Source organism: Trifolium pratense, linkage group LG4, assembly GCF_020283565.1.
Source record: "Trifolium pratense cultivar HEN17-A07 linkage group LG4, ARS_RC_1.1, whole genome shotgun sequence".
NCBI lineage: Eukaryota > Viridiplantae > Streptophyta > Magnoliopsida > Fabales > Fabaceae > Trifolium > Trifolium pratense.
In genome coordinates, this window is record NC_060062.1 from 53320502 (window position 1) to 53347708 (window position 27207).

At 32.1% G+C, this 27207-nt stretch overlaps 2 protein-coding genes across 4 annotated transcripts; both read right to left on the reverse strand.

The window, feature by feature from the left end:
• Positions 1–3227: 3227 nt before the first annotated feature.
• LOC123922898 lies at positions 3228–5562 on the reverse strand. The gene is made up of 11 exons (XM_045975559.1): positions 5376–5562; positions 5184–5274; positions 4967–5088; positions 4789–4879; positions 4501–4669; positions 4259–4416; positions 4077–4164; positions 3780–3950; positions 3628–3675; positions 3482–3535; positions 3228–3395 (listed from the first exon to the last, which is right to left on the reverse strand). The coding sequence occupies exons 1-11, from the start codon at positions 5560–5562 to the stop codon at positions 3228–3230; spliced, it is 1347 nt and encodes a 448-aa protein (XP_045831515.1).
• A 3249-nt stretch (positions 5563–8811) lies between these two features.
• On the reverse strand, positions 8812–11782 carry LOC123924452. 3 transcript variants are annotated; one of them, XM_045977348.1, is made up of 4 exons: positions 11598–11782; positions 11341–11446; positions 11030–11110; positions 8812–9171 (listed from the first exon to the last, which is right to left on the reverse strand). In XM_045977348.1, exons 1-4 carry the CDS (start codon positions 11685–11687, stop codon positions 9119–9121), a joined length of 330 nt encoding a protein of 109 aa, XP_045833304.1. In that variant the 5' UTR covers positions 11688–11782; the 3' UTR covers positions 8812–9118. The 3 variants fall into 3 exon arrangements, with proteins under 3 accessions (XP_045833304.1, XP_045833305.1, XP_045833306.1); XM_045977349.1 differs by having other exon boundaries at positions 8812–9190; XM_045977350.1 differs by lacking the exon at positions 8812–9171 and adding an exon at positions 9266–10932.
• Between the last annotated feature and the right edge of the window lie 15425 nt (positions 11783–27207).

Here is a 27207-nt window from a genome sequence, read left to right on the forward strand (position 1 = left end):
TGTTGAGAACTTACATAAGTTGAAATCGTACTGGAGTTCAAGTGTGAAGTTTTGGCTTTTTTGGAGAACAAACTTGAGGTCTCTAATGAATTAGTAGGTAGGTTGTTCACATCTACATTTTCATTCCCAAATTTATGTTCTTGTGACTTTCTTTTGCAACCTAATTGAGAATGTAAACTATGTGAACCCTTTATGTTTTCTGTGTCATTAAAGTTTTTCATGAGATTACTTGCAGTTGATTTAAAAACAAATTGTCTATGAGGTATGTCATTCCCAAAATTTGTACAGGCTGGTTGGTTTGTATTATTATGTGGCCTCATGATATTTGTAGAGCAATGGCTGAGCTTATTTTGTGATCTCTTTGTAATGTCAGCAAAAGGAACATTTGCAGAAGGAGTTGAGGATTTGGAATTTAAGACCTGTGTGTGGAGTGGAGTAGTTGCAATGTTTGAAGATTTTGTGGAGTGAAAGTTGACCGTGTTTGTTGGAGGAGTATAAATGACATCAGGATTTAGATTACCATCTACAGTGTTCCAATAATATGGCTGTCGTTTGCTACCTACTTGAGGAGTTGATTCATTAGCAGCAATTAGTCTAACTATATCATTAAAGTTTTTGTTTATGTTCTTTCCAGTTGATTGAAATATAAATTGCCTATTAGGAGCTGAATTTGGATTATTCAAATTACATGGATTGGATGTATTACCAAGGTTATGAAGGTAATTGCGAGTGGCTTGATTGACTTGGTTCAAATTTGTTGTGCTAATGCCATGCCTATGAGAAACATCTTTCAATGTATAATCTATACCAGGAATAGATGAACTGGTGGAAGTATTTGCTCTCTGACTGCATTGTTTCTTGTTTGCTATAACTCCTCTTCGTCTTTGTCTTGCAGCTTCTGAATTTTGTTGATTTGATTTCTTGTTTTGATCCATTTCAATTTGTTACAGCTTAGCCTATTTCAAAAGGGAGGGAAAATGTGTTACAAAAAACATGAGTGTAAAATGTCACAACTGAATTGCAATAATCAGAAGTAAAAGTGTGGCTTACCTTTTTAATAAGATCTAAAAATTAGTTTACATCATTTTGAATGATTCTGATGTTATTGTTTATAATGGCTATATATTTAAAATGTATCTTATTATATGAGTATCTTCGTTTTGGTTTGTGTTTGATATGGAACTCAAAATATGTCTTAGTCTTTGTAAACTAACAACATGATATAGGAACAGATAATGAAATGTTATATCAGTTTGAAGTTTGAAAACTTCAAATTTTGAATTGCAATTAATTTCCATTATGGTGGGAAGTTTCAAATTTAAGTGGAATTCAAATTTATTAAGTTGGAGGGATAACATGGTGATTGTTGATGGAAAATTAAAGTTAGACCTAAGTATGGAAATGTAGTAACTACTTTGCATCTGGTAAAAGTTTAACTATGCATTTTTTGCTTGTTTACTTGTATGTTACACCAACAATGTCAGTTCATTAAATGCCCACCTAATTATTTATGCAAAATCAGCATGAAATGTGGAGCAAAAGGTCAAAGTCTATGTTATGCAGTCTAGCTGTGATAATTGTGGTAGCCTATATGTGTTTGTCTTCAATCGAAGTAAAGACATTGTGGTTAATAACCAAAAAAAAGTAGATGCAATTGTACTATATGTATATTATATTAGTAGTATCAGATGTTGGGAAGAACATAAGTGAAAAGAAAAGTCTTATACCAAAGTGGTTGTTAACAACACAATTAGTTCAATAGTACGAACATAAAGTAAGAAAAGATGACATAATAGCTAAGATCAAATCCAATACAGCTGTAATAGTAATTAGTATTACAAAAGCAGAAATAACATTAGTTGGATTAATTAACAATTCTATCAATGTCAACATCAACTCTATTACTCTTTGCAATATCAAAGAAACTGAACTTGAGTACATCCCCAGCTTTGCAATAATTTTCAGAGCAGAATTTGTGCCATGCTTGATACTCTATTTTTTTGACTCCATTTGGACCTGGTGTTTGAATAATTTCAGCCAAATGAGATTCAGCAACCGGCCCTTCAAGCACCAAATAAGAATGAAAAGATGTGATATAGTCACCAAACCACTTGTTTAATATCTGCATAATATGGTTTTAAATAAAGGGAAATGTGTAAGTATTAATCCATAATAAGGAAAGGAAAATAAAAGTAAGCTTAATCACTGAAATGAAAAGACTCAACTAATTCTTCTATTGATCCATTTGAGTCAGTTGCTAATACTATCTCAAATGTAAATGGTTCTGGTAGTTTGGTAGAAAGAGAGTGAAATGAAGGAAACTCATTAGTTAGACATGGTCCTGTCAAAGGAAGAACCAACTGGAAAATGTTATCACCATAATAAACCAAATCCATTTTATAAAACTGGTACTCTAACTGAAGCAAATCACCAAGTTCTGTCCATCCTTTTGATATTAGAGGTTGTTCAAGACATTGATTCCAAGTAAGTAAATGCAAGTGATTGCCTGCATACACTTTCCACTGAGCATCTAACTCATCAGAGTACATATAAGCAAACACAGGATCGATTTCACCAAATGGCTGTTATGTTGAAGATGAAATTAGTGATAAAAGTCAGAAATAATGATTAGCTAAAAAAAATAGTGTAAAAATTTGAAAAATGTAGCACTTACAACATCCTTGACATGTATTGTAGTTAAGATGGATTTTTTGAACCTGGTACCAAGAACAGTATTGACATCCTCATAGGCATATACATCCATGTTATAGATGGGAGAGTATTGTAAAACAATGTATCCAAAGTTATGGAAGTGGAAGACTATTTATAGATAGAGTTATGTGTTAGTAATTGCCATTGAGGATTAGTTGTAGGTTGTTACATGATATTAAATGGAGGAACTCTAAAATATGAACCTGTCATGAGGTAGATAATTAATGTGATTCCAAACTATTTGACCAAGCAATAAGTATAGAAATAAAGATTCATCCATTTAAAATACAATATCATAATATATCAGTCAGATTGTTGTACTTAGATGCAACACATTACAATACATCCAAAATATAGGTCATAAAATATATCCTTGAAATTATGTAATTATATGACCACAACACAAAAGATTTAATAACCTAGCAATAGGAGGTAAAAGTTTGTCCCAGCAAAATGGCTAAATAAACAACATGTAAAATCTTCCATATAGTGAAACATTAAACTTGTTGAAGCAGCTATTCCTTCTTAGGTTTCTTGAGCATCTTTGTGGAAGAAGCTTTTGATGCTATGACAGAGCCAACATCGATTTCAGCGGGCGATTGAAGTTGTTTTCCTGAGCGCTTTGGTGGTGTACTCATATCAATTATGTCAGGATCCACTTCATCAGAGGCAGACAAACAAACCTATAACATTGACAACTAAATCATTATACATCATCATATAATTTTAAACAATCGCATTGATGATATGATATTTGTATGAAATTTACCGTTGGAAAAATAATGTTGTCAGATTTCTGAGAAGATTCAGCAGAAGTATTGTCCTAAAATTGATAATAGCAACATAATAAGATTTAATCATTCGAGTTTGAATATTGATTAAAGCATATGAAAATCAATGTAACATTAGCATCACCTCATAATTGGCTTCTTTTGCAGGTAGTTGCAACTTTCCTTGAGGAACCTGCATAATGGTAATGATGGAATAAGTAGTTAAAATTTGTTATGAATATGGATTTCAGTCGAAACAAACAGGAAACAATTCCAATACTTAAGTAAAATACTAACATTATCAGCTGGAAATTGAGATTGAATGTCCAGGGCAAATTCAGGACTTTCATGAATACCAATGACAGACCCAGTTTTCCATTTAGCTTGCCACTTAAGCTTAACAGCCAAAGTTTTGCCAGCAATGTCATCCATTATTACTGGATAACTCAAAGGATCATTTATTCCAAGCTATTCATTAACAAAACAGCCATCAATATAAAGTGGTTGTACAAATAATTTAAATTAGTATTGTAAGGAAAAGAAAAATAAAATGAATTTTCACCGCAAGCATTTCAGCACGAAGGTCAGCAGCACTAATTCCAATATTTGAGCACATTCACGGTCCCAAAAGACAAAAGTTGCCTTTACATCACCAGCAGCAACCTCAACATCTAGTTTGTACCTGTAATGAATAAATAATGAATATATAACCATTCCATTGAAGAAGAAAGATAAGTTTAATATGAATGTATAAAATCAGATACACCAATATTAACCTTATGATCTCAGTCTCAGTTTCATGATCATCTCCACACTTATAAGGAGGAGCTACTCCAAAACACTGTTTTGGGCATTTGAAACAGGTAAGATAGTACCAACCACCTCTACTGGGTTTAATCTTGACTGTGGTAATGACTGTGACACATTTAGCATCCTTGATAAAACAAAAAGTGCATTTGTTAACATAAGAAGAACAATGTACAACTGCAGGCAAATAATGAGAAACATAACATTAAACCTGAGGTAGTTGGACAATTTTGCTAAGAGGCATGACTTCAGCATTGTAATAGAATTTCTGCTCTGGTGTGTATGGAACAAATTGTGTTGCTCCACTTGATTGAGATCTCATTTGAGATGGAGTCTCAGCAACAGCATTAATTGTTCCATTTTCAATACCAGCAGCTAAACTGAGAAAATAATTTTGGATACAGTTAGCAGACCTATGTAATGTGATTCCTATAAGACACATGTGATTGCCATAAGACACATAGAAAATAAAAGGTGTTAGAAACTTTTAATTATCTACCATTTTTTGAATTCAATGATCTCTGGAACATCATCATTGATGAAAAGCTTCGTAGTACTCCAGGTGTTTGAAATGTTCAAGGCATATTTGCCTGCAGAATATCTATGTTATTAATATATTTTCTATATATATGCATACATAATTGGATTCACATATATATGTATATATTTTATCAAACCTTGAGCTTTAATCTTGGCAAATTTCATGAATACAATAATTGGACCATCATTTGCTTTGTTCTGTACATTGAAGAATTTCAACGCATAGTTTTCCCACAAAGTGCAATTAATCAGATTGTTGCTACAAATGTATCCAATATAAATCATGAGTGATTTGAACATCAAAATGTTATAATAGATCAAATATAATTTAAGACAATCAATTGCAGAATATACCTTAAGTCTCGAAGGAAAAAGTTTGATTGAACTTTCCTGTTTCCATGAATAGGTTGTTGAAAACCTAGTTCATCTACCATTCCAATGATATCTACAAATAGACAATGACAAATAATGTAAACTTTTAGGATGATACATCAAACAACAAACCAAAAATAATTCACTTTAAGCATAGAAAATGACAGTATTTACCATATAAGTAATTTTCACGAAAATTCCCATTAATAATATCCACAAAAGATTTGAACTTTGTAACAGGGTCAGCAATTTCATGAACATTGACATCATTAACTAATGTACCACCAGTGAACCTCAACTTGAATTCATGATGTGATGGCTTGAATTGGTCATCATTCTTTGATACTTGAAAGTTCTGCATAGTGTAAGTGTTCTTGACAATGATAGGAATCTCATTTTCAAATTTCTGTTTCAACTCGTTTGGAACTAAGACAAAGATATCATCTCCCTGAAATTAAATAATATTAATCTCTGTATGTAATGTTTGTTTTTTTTCTTGACATATGAATGTATTGTAACATTATTTCTGAACATCAACCTCAAAACTAAAAGTTTTAATAATTTATTTGATTTTTACCTTTGCATCTACCACAACCATTTCAAAGTACTCCTTCCCATCTTTGGTAGCACTCCATTTGTCTTTCACTTTGACAGCTACTTTCCATAGATCCTTACGGTCAGTGATGTCTTTGATAAACTCAAAAGCCCTAGCCATTTCCTGAAATATCCAAATATACTTGAAAAGGACAACACATTATTAGCAGTTTTAAAAGTAACATGACTTCAAAATCTGTAAGACACTTGTTCAACATTTCAACCACTCAAAATGACTTAGAAACAAAACATATGACTTCAAAATATAGGGGCACAACTTCTTCAACTTTTGAAGCATTAAAAGTGAGATACAAAGAAATATTTTGAAGCAGAAAAACAAAAATATGAACACATCAAAATAGCAAAACTTTGAAGGAAAAAGAACTTTAAACATTAAAATAAAACATCAATAAAACATAAATTAAAAATTTTCTAACTCAAATGACCAACCGTTAAAGCAAAATCAAAAGAACCAACATTTGAAGCGTTAAACCGAGATTTAAAAAAAACTTTGGAACCATTAAAACCCAAATATGAAAACATAAAAAGATCTAAACTTTGAAGTTAAAAAACAGAGTATTAAGTTGTTGAAGAAATTAATAACCAAAAACGATTTCATGAAAATATCAAAACTTATAACTTTAAACATGAAAATAAAGTGGTGAAAACACAAAAACACAAAAGTTATAATCCAGCAACACAGCTCAACACCATGAATGCATCAAAAGTTCGCATAAGAAGATGAAAACATCTTATGAATCGGATGAATGAAATGCAAGGAGATGAAATGAAAGAAGATGAAAACGTTACCTCAAAATCTTGCTTGCTGAGAACAGTTTCTGGGAGAGACAACCAAGACAGAGTTGGTGAGCTTTTGGTGTATAGAGAGAGGGAAAAATGTCAGTTTATTTGAGACAAATGATGTTTTGTTGCAAAAGAGGTTGATTTGACAGGTGTACTTTCCTTTCAAATGTAACCGGCTCAATTTGTTTCCAACCATGGCTTATATTAAAAAGTACATTTGTGTCTCAAATATGTACTTGCGGCTTGGTTATGTATATATGGCTTGGTTCAACACAATTTAGTTCAGTTAGCAGTTTTTTGGACATCAATTGCCCTTAAAATGGACACATGGCAGTTTATTAAGCAGGGGCATTTTAGAATTTACCAGGGACAGTAATATTCTTATATTGTATTTGATGGATAAAATTTAGTGTAAGTCGGTGTTGTGTTAGTGTCTCGCATCTACGAATGTTGAAATCAAGACACATTTAATCTGAGTAATGTATGTGTTTTATAGGTGAGAAGAGTTGATAGTGAAGATAGAAAAAAAGTAAAATGCATCAATAAAAATGAGGGATCTTATGACTCAAAAGAGTAAGTTTCTTGAGTTACTCCAAATTTCGTCCTTCCATTTTGTTTTAATCTAACGGTCCGTTAATTATTAATCATCACATGTCAACCCTAAATTATGCTCTCTCACACTAATTAGTTGTTACAGTTTTTTCCAAATTGTAATTTACATAACCCATGCATTTGATTGGTACATATGCTTCTTCTTCTTTTTTATTTTTTTTTATTTTAACAGCAGTACATATGCTTCTCAATCTCGAAGAAATTAATTTTTCTTTATCTTCTTCTAATATATATATATATATAAAGAGAGAGAGAGAGAGAGAGAGAGAGAGAGAGAGGAAAAAAAAAGAAGTTAATGGAGACTTACTCCTGAAGTCAACAAATCCCTCCTATATACATATTTGTTTTTTTTTTTTTCTATAAACAATGATACTATGATTGTGTGTGAGTGTACATGCATCACTCATAGTTATTTGCATGCATCTCAGTTTTTTTTGGTTAGTAGAGTCAAAGACTCGGATTTTATTTGGATATGCTATTGATGGGAGAAAAAAAAGTTACAAAACATTGTTATGAGCAGAGTTGGAAATATCTTACATCGAGTTAGACTTTGTCAAATCAAATAGCTTATTAACATTTTTTTTGACAAATAATCTACTAATATTAAAAGTTACTCGCTCCACGATATTTATAAGCAAATTTTATCTTTTTTAATATGTTGTATAATTAATATATCTAGAATCTAGATAATTAGACAATGAATCTCAAAAAATGAAATTTGCTTATAGAAAATGTCACGGAGAAAATATACAATTACATGTATAAACTAACAAAAATATACTGCTTTCGTACCACAATATATGTCACTTTGAGAAAAAAATTTGTACTACAATATATGTCGCTTTATATTACCAATAAAATATTTAATGTTATTTTTCCTATTATACCCTTAACTATTTATTACTCTATTTTCTTTCAATTCTTCAATTTATTTTTTCCATACCATAAATGAAGGACAATTTTGTAAATCAACTCATAATCTCTCTTTTCCATACAACATTAATTACATTTCTTAATGTGTAAAAGTGTCAAAACGACATATATTGTGACACATAGGGTAAGAATTAAGTACATGTGTACAACTAACCAATATCAAGACTTTAGTATTTATAGCTAGAGTTGAAGCCTAACATAACCAATAGAAGTTATCTAATATAAGACTTTATTATTGTACAAAAAAAAAAAAAAACTCTTATTATTAATTTTTCAATTGACATACCGTTCCAACAAATAAAAGAGTTTTTTTTTTGACACAAACAAAATGATATTCATTCATTCAAATCGACAGATACATCAAATACAACCACATATTCAACTTCGCTAAAAACGTAAAGGATGAATCTGCGAACAAATAAAAGAGTTAATCATCACTTTTGTCGCATTGAGGACCAAGACTTGGTCAAAAGTTATACTTATACCAATGTGGTAGAACTTCTTTCTTCTTCTTGTTTTTTTTTTTTTTACAAACTTCTTTCTTCTTTTAGAACCTAATTAACTCATCAAACATTAAAAATATGGATGTGTTAACTTGTGCCCTTAAGGGTACATATTAAGTTACCTAAAAATAAAAATAAAAAATTTAATGATACAAAGAATTTAATGTTTAGAGAATTAAATACATCACAAATTTAATAAAATTTTTTCACATTTATCTTCTTAACATATGCCCTCCATGTTAACATTCTCCTAAAAAACATATAACCATATAACCACTATATATATGCCTCATGATCACAAATAATAAGGGAAGTAATACACACTTACTAAATAAATCCTACAACTTCTTCCTTATAATTAATCACTAATATTAATATTTAACACTACAACAATAATAATTAATCCTTGATCGATCATATCTTTAACTAATAGTGACAGATTTCATCCATAAAACCATCTCACTTGGATGATCATTCCCAATATTTCCTTCTTGATAATTCTTCTCCCCTTTGAAAATGACTACCTGAAATGTAAAATAAGAACTAGATATATCATTATGTTGCAGATATTCTTTTTTATTTATAATGAGCAGATATTCATCTATATATATATATATATTTACATAAACTAGATATCTTTTGTGCGCAATTACAGAGGCTAATCCTCCGAGTCTTATGGAATTCAAATGGGCGGCAAATCCTTCCTAAAAATTTTAATGCTACTACATGTCCAAGGTAGAGATCAAATCAAAGACTTTGATTATAAGCTAAAAAAAACTCGTGCCAAATCTATATATATATATAAATATTAATATTTTGTTGACTTAAATTCACTTTTGGTCCCCCTATTTTAAAAAAAATGAAATTTTAATCCTCCTATTTTAAAAACCAACTTTTTGATCCCCCAATTTTAATTTTTTGTTAGTTTTGGTCCCCCACACCATTTTGGAGTCAATTTTGCTGATGTGACCCTATTACTAATGATGTGTCAGCGCCTAGTGGACAAATTTCTTTTACATGTCATTATTAAAATTTTAAATTAAATAATTTATTTTAAAAAATAATAAACATCTAATGTGTTTATCATGATCTTCATTGTTCATCATCATCTTTATCAATAAACCCAAATTTTTAGAAAACACCTTCATCAAAATCAATCTCAAACAAAACAAAATCATCATCTAGAAACCTAAAACATACAAATTTTTAATATACCATCAAACATACAATTGATCTTTGAGGAAAAAAAGAAGTAAGCACAGTATAGTAGATAGAGCACCCAAATTAAAGAAGTATGCATTTTAATCAAACAACCAACTTGTGGATATATGCTGAAAAATTGAACCTAAAATTGTGGGGATATATGCAGGTTCCCAAATGCGTGAGGTGTCGACCCCTGGGTTGGGTTAGGTCGAATGAGGGAATTGATAATCAGATTGTGAATGAGGGAATTTTGGGATTTTTCAAGATTTGAAAAATTTAGGGTATAGATGTGGGGATTTAGATTTTTTGAGTTGATAAAGATGGTTTAGGTTTCTTGAAGATAATTTTGTTTGAGTTTATTGATTTTGATGAAGGTGGTATTTGAAAATTTTGGGTTTATTGACAAAGAAGATGACAAACACGATAAACAATATTGAAGATCATGATGAACACATAAATGTTTATTATTTTTTAAAAATAAATTATTAAATTTAAAATTTTAATAATGACATGTAATAAATTGTCCACTAGACGCTGCCACGTCATTAGTAATAGGCTACATCAGCAAAAATGACTCTAAAATGAAGTGGGGGACCAAAACTAACAAAAAATTAAAATTGGGGATCAAAAAGTTGGTTTTTAAAATAGGGGATGAAAACTTCATTTTTTTAAAAATAAGGGGACCAAAAGTGCATTTAAGCCTATTTTATTTTTAGACCGTTGATATTTTATTTTTTATAATGATGAGAGCCTAAACCAAAAAAAAAAGATTTACACAAGGATCATTCTAGGGGTAGAAATTCCCAGACAATCCGCAGCATAAAGCTCACTAAGTTGATCCGGATAAACATCATATGTCATGATCGCATGATCAAGAGAACAACTAATATTAGCCAAAATATCAACACACTTGTTTGTCTCTCGTGTAACTTCAACTTCCCAATCCATCTCTAGTACTCCCCATCAAACTATTCAGCCTCTTATTTTTAATCACTTGCACCACAACTTGAGAATCTAAATTCAACTCCACTTTGCTAAATCCCCATAGTTGGTATTTTTCATAACTCAATTGCACGCCAAGGCTAATTATACATAACTAATATCATTAAAAGTATACTTTGCACCTGATTAAAGGCAATATATGATCCTTGAAAATATATGGAATTTAAAATCTCTTACTCATGAATGGCCTCTGAGGTATATTTTGTTGCAAGTATGCTCTAAAGAACTCCTCATTCTCCTTTTGCAACTCTCTCCACACTGCACAACTAATAATATTGTTAAGATGTCTCGCATCAGTTGCGAAATGACCTGAATGTGTTTAAGTGAGGGAAATCCTCACCCTGACATAATCATACACATTTTCTAAAGTGTAACATAAACTCTTTATTATGAATAAGTGTAACATAAACTACACTTCATAATATATGTGTACTCATATGCAAAATAAACTCATGAGTAATGAGAAAACTATAATATATATATAGGACCTGTAAGAGTAACAAGTGGCTCAATCCCTGCATGTTCTGATAATGTCTTTATGCATTGGTCTTGACTCATTTGAAAGATCAAGCATCTCTCTATGAGATTATGAACCTACATTTTCCATGCATGAAAGTTTAGAACTTATGATATGCAAGGAAAAACCAATAATATAATATTTTTTTAAAAGTAAACTATAAAGTGTGTAACATGTTACATAGTTTATTAAAATATAATAGAAAAGAGAATAAAGTAGATTAATTACCATCCTAATATAGCTATGTGGATGACAATATAAACAAGGAAGAGGGTATTCATGAATGTGATTATGCATTGTGCTTAATTCTGTTACCATAGCTATGGACAAAACAAATAAGAATAAAGAAAGAAATAGAAGAATGCAAACAAATAGAAAAAGTACATGAGATGGAACTTGAAAGATATTTTGAGCATATAAGTTTCATATATAGTAATTATACCAATGATGAGTGAGTGACACATATGTTATCCACACATATCTTGAGTGAAGGGCCAAAATAGCTTATGAAATCCAAATGATAGATTCACCTCATCTTTAAAGAGATAAGAGGAGTGTTGTTGTGTTCTTTTTTCCTATGATTATGATTATATGTGTATGTGAGTGAGATGTCACTTTCTTTTTTACATATTTTTTTCTCTTTATAGGTGAATTTTTTGTGCTGATTAAGATAAAAATGTGGACAAGGGTATAACCACATAATACTACTTCAAATATACTATTGAGGGGTCCTACATTCTTGAAATGCCATGAATATTGGAGTGGTCCTCAAAAAGCAGAAGAGCCACTTGTTTCCATATTAATAATTGAAACAAATACAATATAATTTATATTCAATTCAATGTGAAAAGAAACATGGAGAAAGAAAAGGAAAAAGTACCACTTTTCAAACAATTTCAATTGATACATTGTACTATAACATCAATTATGAAAAGAAAAATAGGAATAGGGTTATTGCACTAGTTAGGCCCAAAACATCCGGACCTGGATCGTAGTATTTGATCTACTGTTGGTTTGAGATTGGACGGTTCATAATACACACAGTCCAACAATCTCAGTTGTTGATCTAAATCGGACGACTGATGATAATAACCGCGTGATGCAGTTACTACGTAAAATCCAATTCCAAAACATCCAATCTCAACTATTTTTCCCAAAACAAACTCATATCATTTTACCCAAAAATTCTCAAATGGGGGTCTGCTTGAAATCATACATTTGGACTTGCACAAATGTAAAAGCTAGTTTTTATATATTGTAAAGCTTTCACACCTTAAGGAATCTTCAACCAAAAACAAAGACACACCTTAAGAAATTGAACAAGAGCACAGAGCACAGTTCAGATGGAATTAGAATATCTATGTATTGATATATATCAATTTAACATTACAAAGGACTAAATTTCTATGAAATGAATAAAGTACTAGAAAGTGAAAGAAGAGCATAAGTACATGTGCTTGATGTCGTTACTATTTTTTTTTGGGTAAACTAAATGTATCATTCGTGCGCAACTGTAGAGACTAATCTCCTCGAGGTAACTGAGATCCATTTAAGAGGTTGACCTCTCCCAACAAATGCTTCTCTATACGCACCGGCCAAAGATCGAAACCAACACCAAATGGTTAAAGGACTCAAGTATCTACACCACTTGTGTGACACTATATTGGTTGCTTTGATATGGTTACTCTACTAGCTAGAGAGTACTAAGCACCTGTTTTGAAACGCGGTCGGAAGCATTAGACATGCGTTTTTGTAACTTATATAGACAAGTTTGATTGGACTGTACGTTGGACAAGTTATTGTTTAGAATAAGAGTTGTTGCAGAAACGTGTTTAGTTTAATTTGTTAGAGAAATTATCCACTATCTTGTACAATAGCTACAATTGCAGGAATTGCTCTTGTTCTATTATGTCACGCATGCATAACTTATACTTTGTGCACTAATGTCAATTGACTCTATATTTGAATTTGAGAGGGAAAAAGGATAACACATTTGAACTTTAGAGGATGAGACACTTGGTCTTTAGAGGTGAGCCTTTTAGAGGTTCATAGATTTGATCTTAACATGATGAACTTAGCGTTGACAAGATGACGATATGCTCTCAATGCAAAAATTCTAGAAGATCATATCACAGTACATATAGGAGGAATAACATTGAATATTGAATATTTTGATCTGTCTGAACAATATACACCCCCAAGCTACTTCCATGTTAGACCATCCATAAAGTCTTTCCAACATTAACAAAATTGTGAAAATCATTCAAACTTTGATATTGATGAGAAAGATATGAAAAACGAGGGTTTCCAACTTTAATATTTGATTAAAGAAATGTGAAAAAGTTATATAGATCAATATAATTGTAGTTTGATAATTCTTTTTGGTAATACATTTTAATTTTTTAAAAAATGAGTCCGATAATTCAAAATTCAATTACTGTTATGAACTATTTCTAAAGAATAGCAAGAATATAGAAGGAGAAGAGAAAGAGAGAAGAGAAAGGAATAGACCATTGTTATTATTCTATTCACAAGTGTGCTTTATATTGTAACAAAGGGGTCTTATTTATATGACACAATTAGGGGACAAGAAAACCTACACAATAATGGACATTCATTACATATTATTCATAACACTCCCCCTTGAATGTCCATGAAGGATACTCTTTCTCTAAAAAAAAAAACCTAGTGAAGGAAAAAGAGTACATCATCATTTGTGTGTGAACTGCCTCATTAAAAACCTTACAAGGAAAACCCAGTGGGATAAAACCATGGTGAAGGGAAAAAGAGTGCAGTGCATATTTGTGTCTCCCCCTCATAAAGACAATTATATAGAGATGAAAAACCAAATAATCTTCAGTACTAGTTGATCAAAAGTTTTACTTGAAGTTGACTTGTAGAAAGATCTGTCATATCTTCTTTATTATGTTCTTCTCCAAATTAGCAGTGTGTCCGATATTATCTTCATATTAAATTGTTGCATGAACCACCCTTTTGTAATAAAAACAACAAGTTTCTTGTATGTGTTGAATTACAGACCTCGACAAAAATGCCTTCTCAACTTGCTTGATGTAGTACTGAAAACTTCACATGATTGAATGATATTGGTATAAATATTATGCTTGACTTTGTTCCAATATCTGTGTTAGTTGAATAAAATACCACGACATGTATAACTATATATAGTAAAATATATCAGTGTCCTTAATTGAATTAAGATATGATACTTCAGGACCAATTCAAATTGTTCATCATTTTTCTTAATGCATTACACTATCTTTGCTCAGATCAAATGACATCGCAACCATTTTAGTACACAACAGATTTGTCCATGTCAAACTGTTTTAATACTTTTGCTATATAATTTTATTATAAATTTGCGATTCCAAATAAACTTTGCGCATCCAACATATTTCTTTAATCTACAAATTTCAGAAGCTCTTCAGGAGTTCTGATAATATTTATAGCAAATGATATTTCTCAACAAATATATTAACATTTGATATATGGTACTTCAGGACCAATTAGTAGTTCACTATTGATGAACTTTCAACAATTTCATATAGAATCATGTTTTATATAAGGTTCATGATTCACGAAGCATTCTTCAATTACTTATTTTGTAGGCTTAATTACTTAATTGGTCCCTTAAAGACATTTATGGTTTCAAATTGGTCCCTTAAAGAAAAAAAGGGCCAAATTGGTCCCTTAAAGACCTTGCCGTTAAACATTTTAGTCTCTTCCGTTAACTTTTAACCCCAAAAGTATAAGGTGGACCAACACTTCAGGTGCTCCACCATAGACTTCAATAATTTTTTAATATTAACCATTGGATTTCCTTATCAAAAGAAAAACCATTGGATCTTGAATATCTATTATATCTAATAATGTACTACCAACACCTTGTTTTATTTTCCTTTCTTCATCTCCTTCCTTCTGTCTTCTTCATAAACTTCATCAACACAAATCCAGATTTTGAAACACTTAAAAAAAAAAAAAAAAACTCAAAAACAAATTCACAGGCAGAGAAATTGAAAGAGTAAAAAGAAAGGAAACTGAGAACAAAAACCAGTAACCATAAACACCTCCATTTTCACCTATTCACTCACAATCATCTTCCACTTTCAACAATCACAACAACCATCTTCCACATCCATCACAAATCAAACGAAAAAACATAAACAATAAGAGAAACAGAGACAAAAAAAATAAAATCAGAATGGATTTGTGGCAAAGTTGTGCATATGTTTATATTGATTTTGGTTTGGTTTTGAGTTGGATTTGTGGCAAAGAATAAGAAATCAGAATGGATCTAAGCTTTTTATTTTGAAATTGTTTTGTTTTTATTTTTTTATTTTGCAGGTTTTGGGGTTTGATTTATGGTTAGAAAGTGGTTTGAGTGAATTTGGGGTTTTTTTGGGTGTTTTTAGGGATTTCTGTTTCTAATTTGAGGATTTGGTTTCTTTTTTGGGGTTTGTTTGATGAAGTTGATGATGAAGATGAAGAACAAGAGAGAGAAGTTATAATCTTTTTTATTTTAAATTTTAACTTTAAGTTTTTATTTTAAAATTAAATGATTTACCTAGTAAGCAGCCATGTAAGCACCCATGTGAGCAGCCACATAAGCATCCAGTTCGCCACCTGTAAAAATTAACAGTTTCTGGACGGAAAGGACCAAAATGTTTAACGGCAAGGTCTTTAAGGGACCAATTTGGCCCTTTTTTTCTTTAAGGGACCAATTTGAAACCATAAATGTCTTTAAGGGACCAATTAAGTAATTAAGCCTATTTTGTAAGAAAAATAACAATATCTCATAAGCTCTTCAGGAGTCTTAATGATATTTTTATCATCAATATAAGCCTCAGATATAAAAAAAATTCATTGTCAAATATAACTAAATCCTTCCGGGATCATCATTATCAAGTGAGCCAGTCAAATACGTTAAAACACATATTTCACATGAATTGAGTATTTCATATGCTACTCAACTTAATTAATTTTTGAATTCACTTCAAGTGAATATGCTTCTTGAAAATCAATGATAGACATTTATCAATATACTTGAATAAGAACTCAAACTTTAAATATTTTATTTCCATTATTTTTCTCTTGAAAACTTATTCATATCGAATTATTTTCATCTGCAGATGAAATGGACTACGGGTCCAAAAACATTTCGCTATGCAAAGCTAGTTTAATTTTGTATCAATTGCGTCTATCTATTTAGTCAATCATTTTATTGTCTATAATCCTTAATAGACTTTGATTTATGATCCTCATTGTCATTTATCACATATATAGCGCTTTATTATGTGCAAAAATATTGTCAACGTTGACTTCATCTCGGTTTCATCGTATTCCATTCATGACATAATTTATTGATATCTCTTTATTTTCATAAATTTTAGGTACCTAATAAGTTCTTCTGGAACTGAAAAATCAATTATGTCAAATGCTCTTTTGAGATTTTCATATCCTCACTTGGGTCATCTTTCTTTTTTTTTAGCTCCTTATCTTATTTGAGGAATTTATCCTTGAAACCGATTTGCTTACCATGCTTCAAGCGTGGTTAAGAATCATTTGCAATATTAGATTGTCCGACAAGGACATTCATTTTTATCGGAGCATTAGCAGCTATTGATTGATTTCATAAACTTTGCAAATGAGTTATCTTTTGAACATTTGGTTCAAGCTATTTTATATGAGGATCAAGATGAGATAATAATAATAATAATTTATTTCAAGTGATTCATTTGAACTTCTGGTTCATATTTTTAGCTGCTTATTCCCTCCCCCTAATATTAGGAAAATTAATTCCTTCTGGGCTATAAACAAGTCCCTAATTATTGGCTCAATATAATTTATAAGGGATGAAGAGTTATATCAAATATATTTTCCCAATATTCTTTTACGACCCATTTAAATGCATTATATTGGAGCAATTGAGACGTACCCAACACATCCAAAAATGTTCATATATGGGAAATTAGGTTTATAAACCAAAATTCAAATAAATTAGGGGAGAACTTATGTATATAATAATTTGTTGGCATGATGCTATTCAATATCTCAACATACATGTTTGAGTGTTCCCAACTATAACTTAAAATGGATCTTCAGGTCCATTATTTTTTTTTTGTTTGTACGAACATATTTCACAAGATGTTCGGTATAAATTTCAATTAACATGTGATATTTATCAAATACTTTCTAGAATAATATATATAAAATGATCTCTTAAAAATAATCTCACAAACTTCTGGTTGTGAGTTTATAACAAACATACATGTGACCATTTGGTTGATGTATCAATTCAAATTTTAGAAATCTAATCGGTCCACATGATCGGTGTATTGATTTACAAATATCACCTTATATATATTCTAAAAAATAAAAGATGCTCATTTACTTAATTTATCAACTTCCTTCGGGAACTAGTAACACATAAAAATTATTAGATTGAAGAAACTTCAGGCCCTTCAATTCATATAAAATTATTTTATATTTCACATCATAATAGATTCGGGATGACCCATCCGATCTTGCCAATTACAAACTTAATGATTTAAATTGTAAACTTCTGGTTTACTTAAACATGTGCTTAAGTTGCACTAATATCATAAGTACACCACAAACTAGAGACAAAAGTTGATAATATGTCTCGTAATATAGAGATAAAATATCTCCGTCGTTTCTTGTTTCAATATGATATTCATTTATGTGAATATCCTTTGGTAACAAATTTCTTTAAGACTTAAAATATAAAATACATTAGCAAATTGCAACTTTGTTTCTCGATATAACAATGCATTGACTCTTCTGGAGCCTTCAATAATTTTCGTACTACCAAATATAAAATTTAATTTTTCATGAATAGTAGTATTTATGAATATTTTCAAGCTAAACAAATATGTTTCTACAAAAAAAATCTTTTCGGTGGAACACAATAAAAAAAATAGTAATAATTTATTTGTATGAGAATTAAAAGAGTAAAAAATAAAGTATAACAGAATAATGTTTACGTGGATTTCGGTAGAATTAGAAATTAAAATATAGTAACAATTAAAAGATTTTAAAATTAAAATCAATCAATTGATTTAAATATGTAACCGAATAACTAAAATCAGTTTATGTTTGCAAAGAATAATTTGAGTTTAATCATTATTATGAGAGGAAAAAAAAATGTATGAATCATGCATTCAATCATGAGTTTAATATATCAATAACATCCATCCAATGTATGTACAACAATGGATATACAAAATATTTTTGAACTTATTTTTTTCAAAGTTGCTACTTCAAGACATAAATAATTCTTCAATTGTAAATAATTCCTTTAATTTTGGTCCATCTTATACGAAGATCAAATATATCATATAGATGGTAATCATGTTGTAAAATTTTATAAGTTCTTCAACAAATCTCTTTTTAGAATGGCCGGAGAAATTCACAATTTTTTTTCATTAACAATAGCTAAGAAAATCCATATTCTTTGAGTAATTCATCTAAGATGCGCCAATATTAAAGCTTTAGTTCTTCAAGAACTATATCTGTAAGACCCCGTAGTTTCGAGGACGAAACTATTTTAAGAGAGTAGAATGTAAGATCCCAAAATTTTCTCTTATTGTATATATAAGTAGTTTTCAAAAAAATTGGATATACCATTCAAAAAGGATTAGCGACGCAGCTTGTCGCACATTTGCTTTTCACTAATGTGCAATTATTTTGAATATATATATATTGAATATTTTTATCCTTATAATTTACCGAGTGACAATATTATTATTATTATTATTATAGAATTTACCGATTTCATAGTTGAAATCTCATATTTAATTACTCAAGTAATTTCTGTTTTATTTTTTTTTAGCAGGGTATATATAGGAATATTTTATTTTATCATTATCATTATATACTACTGAGAGTAAGGGATTGAGTAAGTAGTATCTAATCTAATTTGACCAAATAGATTAATAGATACACATTAGCTAACAAGAAGTTATGGAGAGTAAGGAAGTTATTAATTATTTTTACTGCAACGTGATTAGCAAATATTCATCATCATTATTTTTAATTATTATATACTGACTATTAATATTAATCTATTATTGTTAATATAATAACATAAGCATGTCCCTAATTGTAGTTAACGGTGTTGTGTCAACTTGCTTAAGTTACTTGCAACTTCTATTCCTAGTAGTACGACCCACTCTCCACTTCTTTAGTGAGATAGGTTAATAAAAAGAGTATTAGTACTTAGCCTTCTCACTTTAATTCCTCGTACTGATTTTTACGGTTAGAAAATAATAGCGAGAAAACTAGAAAGCTTTGAGGAGAAAAGAAGAAAATGAAAGATCGACCTTAATAATTAGCAAATAGATTCCGCCAGCTTATATGGGAGCAACGATTTTTGTTTGTGTGTTGATTAGGAGTTGCTACTGATAAGGTTAGAGGGTCCTCCGTTATTTGTTTATTTTAATTAATCACATGTTTTTATGATCTTTATGGTGTTTGTAAATGATATATGAATTCTTGTGATATGCATGAGTTTATTTTCTGTATTCTAACACGCCCCCGCAGTTGAAGCGGGAGGTTTCCGTACGCTGAGGCTGTCTCGAAAGTCATCAAATAATATGCGTGGGAGACCTTTAGTGAAGATGTCAGCAATCTGATAGCGGGACGGAACATGGAGAACACGAACTTGACCGCGTGCAACCTTTTCACGGACAAAGTGAATATCCATTTTCAATATGTTTAGTGCGTTGATGTTGAACTGGATTTCCCGAGAGATATATTGCACTAACATTATCACAATAAACCACAGTAGCTTTTTGGATTGGACAATGTAGCTCTAAAAGAAGATTTCGGATCCAGCAGGACTCTGAAACAACATTAGCAACACCTCTGTATTCAGCCTCTGCACTAGACCGAGATAAGGTAGGTTGGCGCTTAGAGGACCATGAAATTAAGTTGTCTCCAAGAAAAACACAGTATCCAGATGTTGAGCGTCTGGTATCGGGGCATCCTCCCCAATCAGCATCGGTGTAAGATACGAGACCAGAGATGGAAGACTTGAAAAGATGTAAACCATAATCAAGAGTGCCTTGAATGTATCATAAAATGCGTTTGAGAGCATTCATATGGCCATCCTTTGGGTCATGCATATGTAAACAAACTTGTTGTACAGCATATGATATGTCTGGTCTCGTGAAGGTAAGATATTGCAATGCTCCTGCTAAACTGCGATAAAGTGTAGGATCTTTGAATGGAGATCCACATGAGACACTTAATTTTGCTTTAGAATCCACCGGCGTGGTTGTGGGCTTGCAATAGGTCATGCCAGCTCGTTCAATGATTTCCTCGGCATATTTTCTTTGAGAAAGAAATAATCCACCTGTATGTCGTGTAACTGCAATGCCTAAGAAATAGCTCAAAGGGCCCAAGTCCTTCATAGCGAATTCAGATGCAAGAAGTGATATAATAGATCGACGAAGACCTTCAGATGATGAGGTGAGAATTATGTCATCAACATAAAGAAGAATGTATGCCATGTCATTTCCTTGCTGGTAAATAAAGAGAGAGTGATCAGATTTGCTATGTGAGAAACCAATATTCGAGACAAAATCAGCAAACCGTTGATACCAAGCACGAGGGGCCTGTTTGAGACCATATAGAGATTTTTTCAACAAACAGACATAATTTGGATGGTCAGGATCTCTAAAACCCATTGGCTGATGCATGTAGACGGTTTCATGAAGGTGGCCGTGCAAAAATGCATTTTTCACATCCAATTGATGGATAGTCCATGCTTTTGACAAAGCGATAGTGAGGACTGTCCGAATGGTGGTTGGTTTCACAACTGGACTAAATGTCTCATCACAATCCGTACCAACTTTTTGCGACCTGCCATCACCAACAAGACGGGCTTTATGCCTCTCAAAAGAACCGTCAGATTTCTTTTTATGACAAAATATCCACATTGAACGAATAACATTAACATCAGGAGGACGAGGAACTAATTCCCACGTCTTATTTTTAATAAGAGCATCAAATTCATCAGCCATAGCAGCCTTCCAATTCGGGTCGGACAATGCAAGTCTTGGGTTGCATGGAAGAGGGGATGGTGTGACAGATGATGTTAAATTAAAATGACGCTTAGGCTTAATAATTCCATGCATGCTACGAGTTGCTATGGTGCGAGGTTGGGTTGAACTGGTTTGTTTCTGTTGTGGAATATGTGAGGAGACTGTTTGTTGGATTGGTGTAGGTAGATTTCGTAATGGGGAATTAGTATCTGATGTTGGCTGCGGTGTAGGCAAGTTAGTTGGTGGAGTAGAGGTCAATGTGGGGCTAGTGTTGCTAGTAGTGTGGTGGGAAGGTTGGGTTATGTTGGGGTCTGGTTCTTGTTGATGGATTTGATTTTGGAGATGATGGTGTAATAAGGGATGCATGCCTTCATCTAAAAAATTGTATGTGTGGTTGGAGGGAGTATGCAGCTTGGCAAAAGGGAATTGAGACTCATCAAATATGACATGTCGAGATATTAATATTTTTCGACTAGACAAATCATAACACTTATAGCCTCGATGATGTGGAGGGTATCCCAAGAAGACACAAGGGGTGGAACGAGCTTGTAGTTTATTTATTGTGGTGGAGGGAAATAGAGGATAACATAGACATCCAAAAACTCGTAAGTGTGTGTAAGAGGGATTTTGTTTATAAAGAAAATGAGTTGGTGAAAGATTTGAGAGTAGTTTGCATGGGAGAATGTTTAAGAGGTATGTTGATGTTTGGAGGGCATGATGCCAAAGTGACGGGGGCATGGAGGAGTGAGCAAGAAGAGTTCTGATTAAGTTATTGATTGTTCTTATTTTACGTTCTGCTTTTCCATTTTGGGGAGATGTGTGAGGGCAAGAAAACCGAAATACCATGCCATTAAGTTGACAAAATTGCTTGAAAGATTCGTTATCAAATTCTTTTCCATTATCACACTGAAAACTTTTAATGTTTTGTTCAAATTGGGTTCGAATAAAAGCACTAAAGGACAAAAAAATGGAATAAACTTGGGATTTTCTTCCAATCGGGAATGTCCACAAAAAATTAGTGTAATCATCCAAAAGAACTAGATAATACTTATGACCTGCTGAACTTAAATTTGGTGATGTCCACAAATCACTATGTATTATATCAAAAGGCTTAGTAGTGTGAGATTTGGAAAGCGAAAATGGTAATTTAATATGTTTCCCAAAAATGCAAGATTGACAAATAGAACGACATGAAGATTGTTTATAATCAATAAACTTATTATTTCTAAGAAAACTTAAAACATGTGCTCCCGGGTGTCCCAAACGATCATGCCATAAGACGGAAGAGATAGCTGCAAATGTTGATGGAGAGGTGGAAGGATGTCCGGTGGTTTTGGTGATAGGATATAGATCTCCGGTGCTATTACATCTCATTAGTGGCATCCCTGTCTGAATATCCTTCACAGAAAAACCAAAAGGGTCAAACTCAATAGATACATTATTATCAATGGTGAAACGACGCACAGAGATTAAGTTTTTAATGAGTTTTGGGGCATGCATGACATTGTTTAGAGTTAAAGGTGGGTGAGGTGGGGAAAGACAAGTTTGTCCGTAACCATGAATTGGAATTTCCTGTCCACTACCAACAACAATATTTTTATTAGTGCTCATATTAAAATAAGATGAGAGAGTACCATGAGATGAGGTCATGTGTGAGGTTGCGCCAGTATCCATGTACCAATTGTCATCGGGAACATTGATGGACATATTCTGCATCGCCGTATCAATGTCGGTAGGTGCATAATTTGGTGCTTGGGCACTGTATGCCTGTGGTGGGCGATTGCTGGGATTCCCGGGTTGACGAGTAGGAGGTGGACGAGCCCATGGTGAGGTGGGGTAGGGACAAGGAGGAGCAGCCCATGGATGTTGTCCCCAATACTCCCACGGTGGGTAAGAAGCCCATGGATATGGTTTTTGTTGTTGCTGCCATGGATTTTGTTGTTGCTGCCACGGACGATGTTGTCCACCATGTTGCGATCCTCTGCCGTGGTTGTTGCCTCCACGACCTCGTCCTCTGTTGCCGCCATTCTTTCCTCGATTACTGTTGCGATTTTGGTTGCGTTTCTGTCCAGTGTTGCTGTGATTTGCTGAGATGGAATTATTTCCATAACTGGATGCATCAGTGATGGTGGTGAGGAGGGCTGTGCCTGCGGCGTTTGCGGCGATTGCTGCTTGTTTAGTTTTGAGGGTTTCTTCAAGTATTAACTTGGACCGTGCTTCGTAAAAGTGCGGCAAAGAATCATGCTGCTGAATGAGTGTCGCAACACCATCATAGTTCTCATTGAGACCTGCAATCAATTGAAGAACGAGTCTGTGCTCTGAAACTGGTGAACCAACGCTGGCTAGTTGGTCGGCAAGCATTTTTACTTCTTGGCAATAAGCCGAGATGTTGGGAAAATCGTTCATATTGACGTTAGCGAATTGGTTTTCCAGGTACACAGCCCGAGAATTCTTATTATCCTGAAAAATGTTTTCCAATCGCTCCCAAGCTTGCTGTGCAGTGGAATTCGGTTCCAAGATGGTGTGCAAAAGATCGGTAGAGATCGTACCGTAAATCCATTGAAGGACAATCGCATGCAAGCGTGACCAGAGTTTGGGATCACTCTCGGCAACCTCTTTTTCTTTTTCAGATGCTGTTTTGGATGTTTCGACAGCAGGTTCTGGTGGGATAATGTGATCGATGACTTCGTATGCGCGGCAATGGATTTTGAATAGCTCTGCCCAGGAGGGATAGTGGCTCTTCTCCATCTCTAGAGTGATGGAGATGAAGTTTTTGACATTTGTGACAGCAAGAGCAGGGTGGAAGGGTTTATCAGATTTGTTGGCCATTGTTAAGAAAAAAAAAAGGATTGAACACAGCGATCTTAAAATTGAGTATTGGGCCTAACTCAACCTTACAAATCCAGCTTGTAAGGTGAGGATTGCCTCTAGTATATAAACACTTAGTCAGGCCATCTCTCAACCGATGTGGGACTCTTAACACACCCCCTCACGCCCAGCACTATTGGGCTTGGTGCGTGGATATAAACGGTAGGTGGCCCGATAGCGGAAACCTGATAACAGGTGGCCCAACGGATCGTGGAGAGGCTCTGATACCATATAAGATAATATTGATGCATGTGTATTTCATTCATCTTGGCAAAATATATACATCAATACATGAGTCATACATGAGTCATGATTTGCTGTCACTAAGTTAATATACATTGATTTACATGCTAATAATATGTGATTCTAATAATAACAACAATAATAATAATAAATATGTGATTCTGTATTCTAACAGAGTTATCAATGGTGTATCTGGTTGGTGAGTGGGGTTGTCATTAGGGAGATCTTATCTCTAAACCGGAGTTAGAATAAGATCGTTTTGATTAGTTACTCGGTGTGAGTAATTTTTGGTGTTGACTAACTTAGCGGTGATAGGAAATTCATACATTTTTGGTGTGGTTTGGAATAATACCCAATGGTGGGGTACCGAACCTTAATACCCAATGGTGGGGTATTGTGTCCAATGGTGGGACACTGTCCAATGGTGGGACAATTTACTCTGCGGAGCGGTGATATCCGGATCATATAGGGTGCATTAAAATATGGTATAGACTAATCTTTAGGATTTGGTGAAACATCAGAGAGTGTAACTATGGTGTCGTGTGGTAAGTGATTGACAACTACTTATTTTATTATTGGTAATTTATGAGTTTTCCCTATGTATATATGCATGGTTAATTGATGTTTTCCTATGTTTTGGAGCGACCCTCATGTATAAATTTGGCCAGGTTACTAATCCAGTAAATCAGAGTTGCGCAGCGAGAGCGTAGTGACGTGTAGTTGAGGCTCTAAGATTCGTGGACATTGGTGTTAGCCTTGCCGAGAGAGATTCTCACAAGCGTATCAGAGTTATGACCAGCAATAGGATATGTTTTGGGTAGTAATAGGTCAAGAGTCTTGGTGTAGAATTTTATTTTGAGTTGAAGATAAATTCAATATTTTGTAATTACTATATTCTTAATTATTAATTTCGAGAGATCTATGATTTTAATGTTTCATATTTAGTAATATAAGTTTATTTTATTCTTTTAAAAATAAAAATGTTAACTGTTTTGGTTAAAATTTTATTAATTAATGTCCCAAAAATCCGGGATGTTACAATATCACAAGTGACCTTCATATAATGATCACAATGATCTTCATAATTTCTTCAAGAAAATTTCATTCTTTGAGCAATCATTCAAAGATGCTTCAATATTAAGGTTTTCCCTTTTTCTTCTTTAATTATAATATCACATATATATTTTCATTAGTTTTGCTAATTTGTCCACTTTTCCTTTTTTTTTCTTTCAATTCTAGCGAGAAGCCGAGCTTTTAAAATTAACACGGTCATTATTATTACCTCAACGATGGCCACAATTTTGTCCATGGTAATCGTGTGTTGCTACATTCACTTCCGGGAATGGAGTAACATCAATGGGTTGGACTTCATTCACTTCTGGGAATGATTTTTCATTCATTTATCATTGATATATACTATCATCAAATAATAAAATTAAGCAAATACTTAGATAAGCATAATAAACATAGTCAAATAAAAAAAATTAATTCCAATTATTTTTTATTAATACTAATGTAATGTAACGTACTGAAAATTTATAATGCAAATTAAATAGTAACTTAATAATAATTATAATGTAACCTATGTTATGAATAAGATTAATTAGTAACTTATTGAAAAAATAAAAAATAAATTGGCATATAACGTATTGATAACAAAATTGGCATATGATATACATTTTTTATGTTTTGTACAATATAGAAATAAATAAATAAATCCATTGAAAATTGTAAATTGCCAAAATTTTATAAAAATTGGTAAAACTATCCTTTAGGGATGCATATGTATATTGAATTCTTCTGGAATTCTTAAGAAATAATTTGATTTTTCTTTTAAGTTCTTCAGGAACTATATAATATCGTTATAATGTAAGAATAATCCTTTATGCAATCCTCATAAGAATAATCCATATTCTTCGTTATATTATAATATATCTAATTGTACAATCCTTCATAGATGTATCCATAATGAATTCTTCAAGAATTCGTGGAGTATAATTGGTTTTTAAATTGTTCAAGAACTATATAACAGATTAAATCAGTTATTTATCCAATCCTTCAGGGATTGATGTTCATTTTACTTATATCTATGAATCTTCAGGATTCATATTTTAAAATATATTTTACGGTACTTTTAGAAGCGTATGCTTATGAATCTTCAGGATTCATATTTTAAAATTTCATCATACTATGAATCTTCAGGATTCATATTTCAAAATTTCACCACGATACTTCTGGATCGTAGGTTTGTGAATCAATATAAAAAAAAACGAGAAGAACAAAATAATCTGAAAAAATAGAATAAAAAAAAATTCATATATAAAATAAAATTGTCACTTCCCATTGTTGTTATACCTTTCTTGAAAGAGGAGAGACTATCGTGCTGATAACGTGTTATGAACTATTTCTAAAGAATAACAAGAATATAGAAGGAGAAGAGAAAGAGAGAAGAGAAAGAAATAAACCATTGTTAGACCATTGTTATTATTCTATTCACAAGTGTGCTTTACATCGTAACAAATGAGTCTTATTTATAGGACACAATTAGGGGACAAGAAAACCTACACAATAATAGACATTCATTACATATTATTCATAACAATTCCGATTCTAAATAAATAAATAAATAAATAAAAAATTAT

Coding starts and splice junctions, on each gene's coding strand:
- LOC123922898 (XM_045975559.1), bottom strand. CDS start 5,562: ATGCAGAACTTTCAAGTATCAAAGAATGATGACCAATTCAAGCCATCA. Junction 5,275..5,375: donor TCGTGAAAATTACTTATATG/GTAAATACTGTC, acceptor GTCTATTTGTAG/ATATCATTGGAATGGTAGAT. Junction 3,536..3,627: donor CAAAAGAAGCCAATTATGAG/GTGATGCTAATG, acceptor TATCAATTTTAG/GACAATACTTCTGCTGAATC.
- LOC123924452 (XM_045977348.1), bottom strand. CDS start 11,687: ATGGTAACAGAATTAAGCACAATGCATAATCACATTCATGAATACCCT. Junction 11,111..11,340: donor GCCACTTGTTACTCTTACAG/GTCCTATATATA, acceptor TTAGTTGTGCAG/TGTGGAGAGAGTTGCAAAAG. Junction 9,172..11,029: donor ACCTCAGAGGCCATTCATGA/GTAAGAGATTTT, acceptor TTTACATTTCAG/GTAGTCATTTTCAAAGGGGA.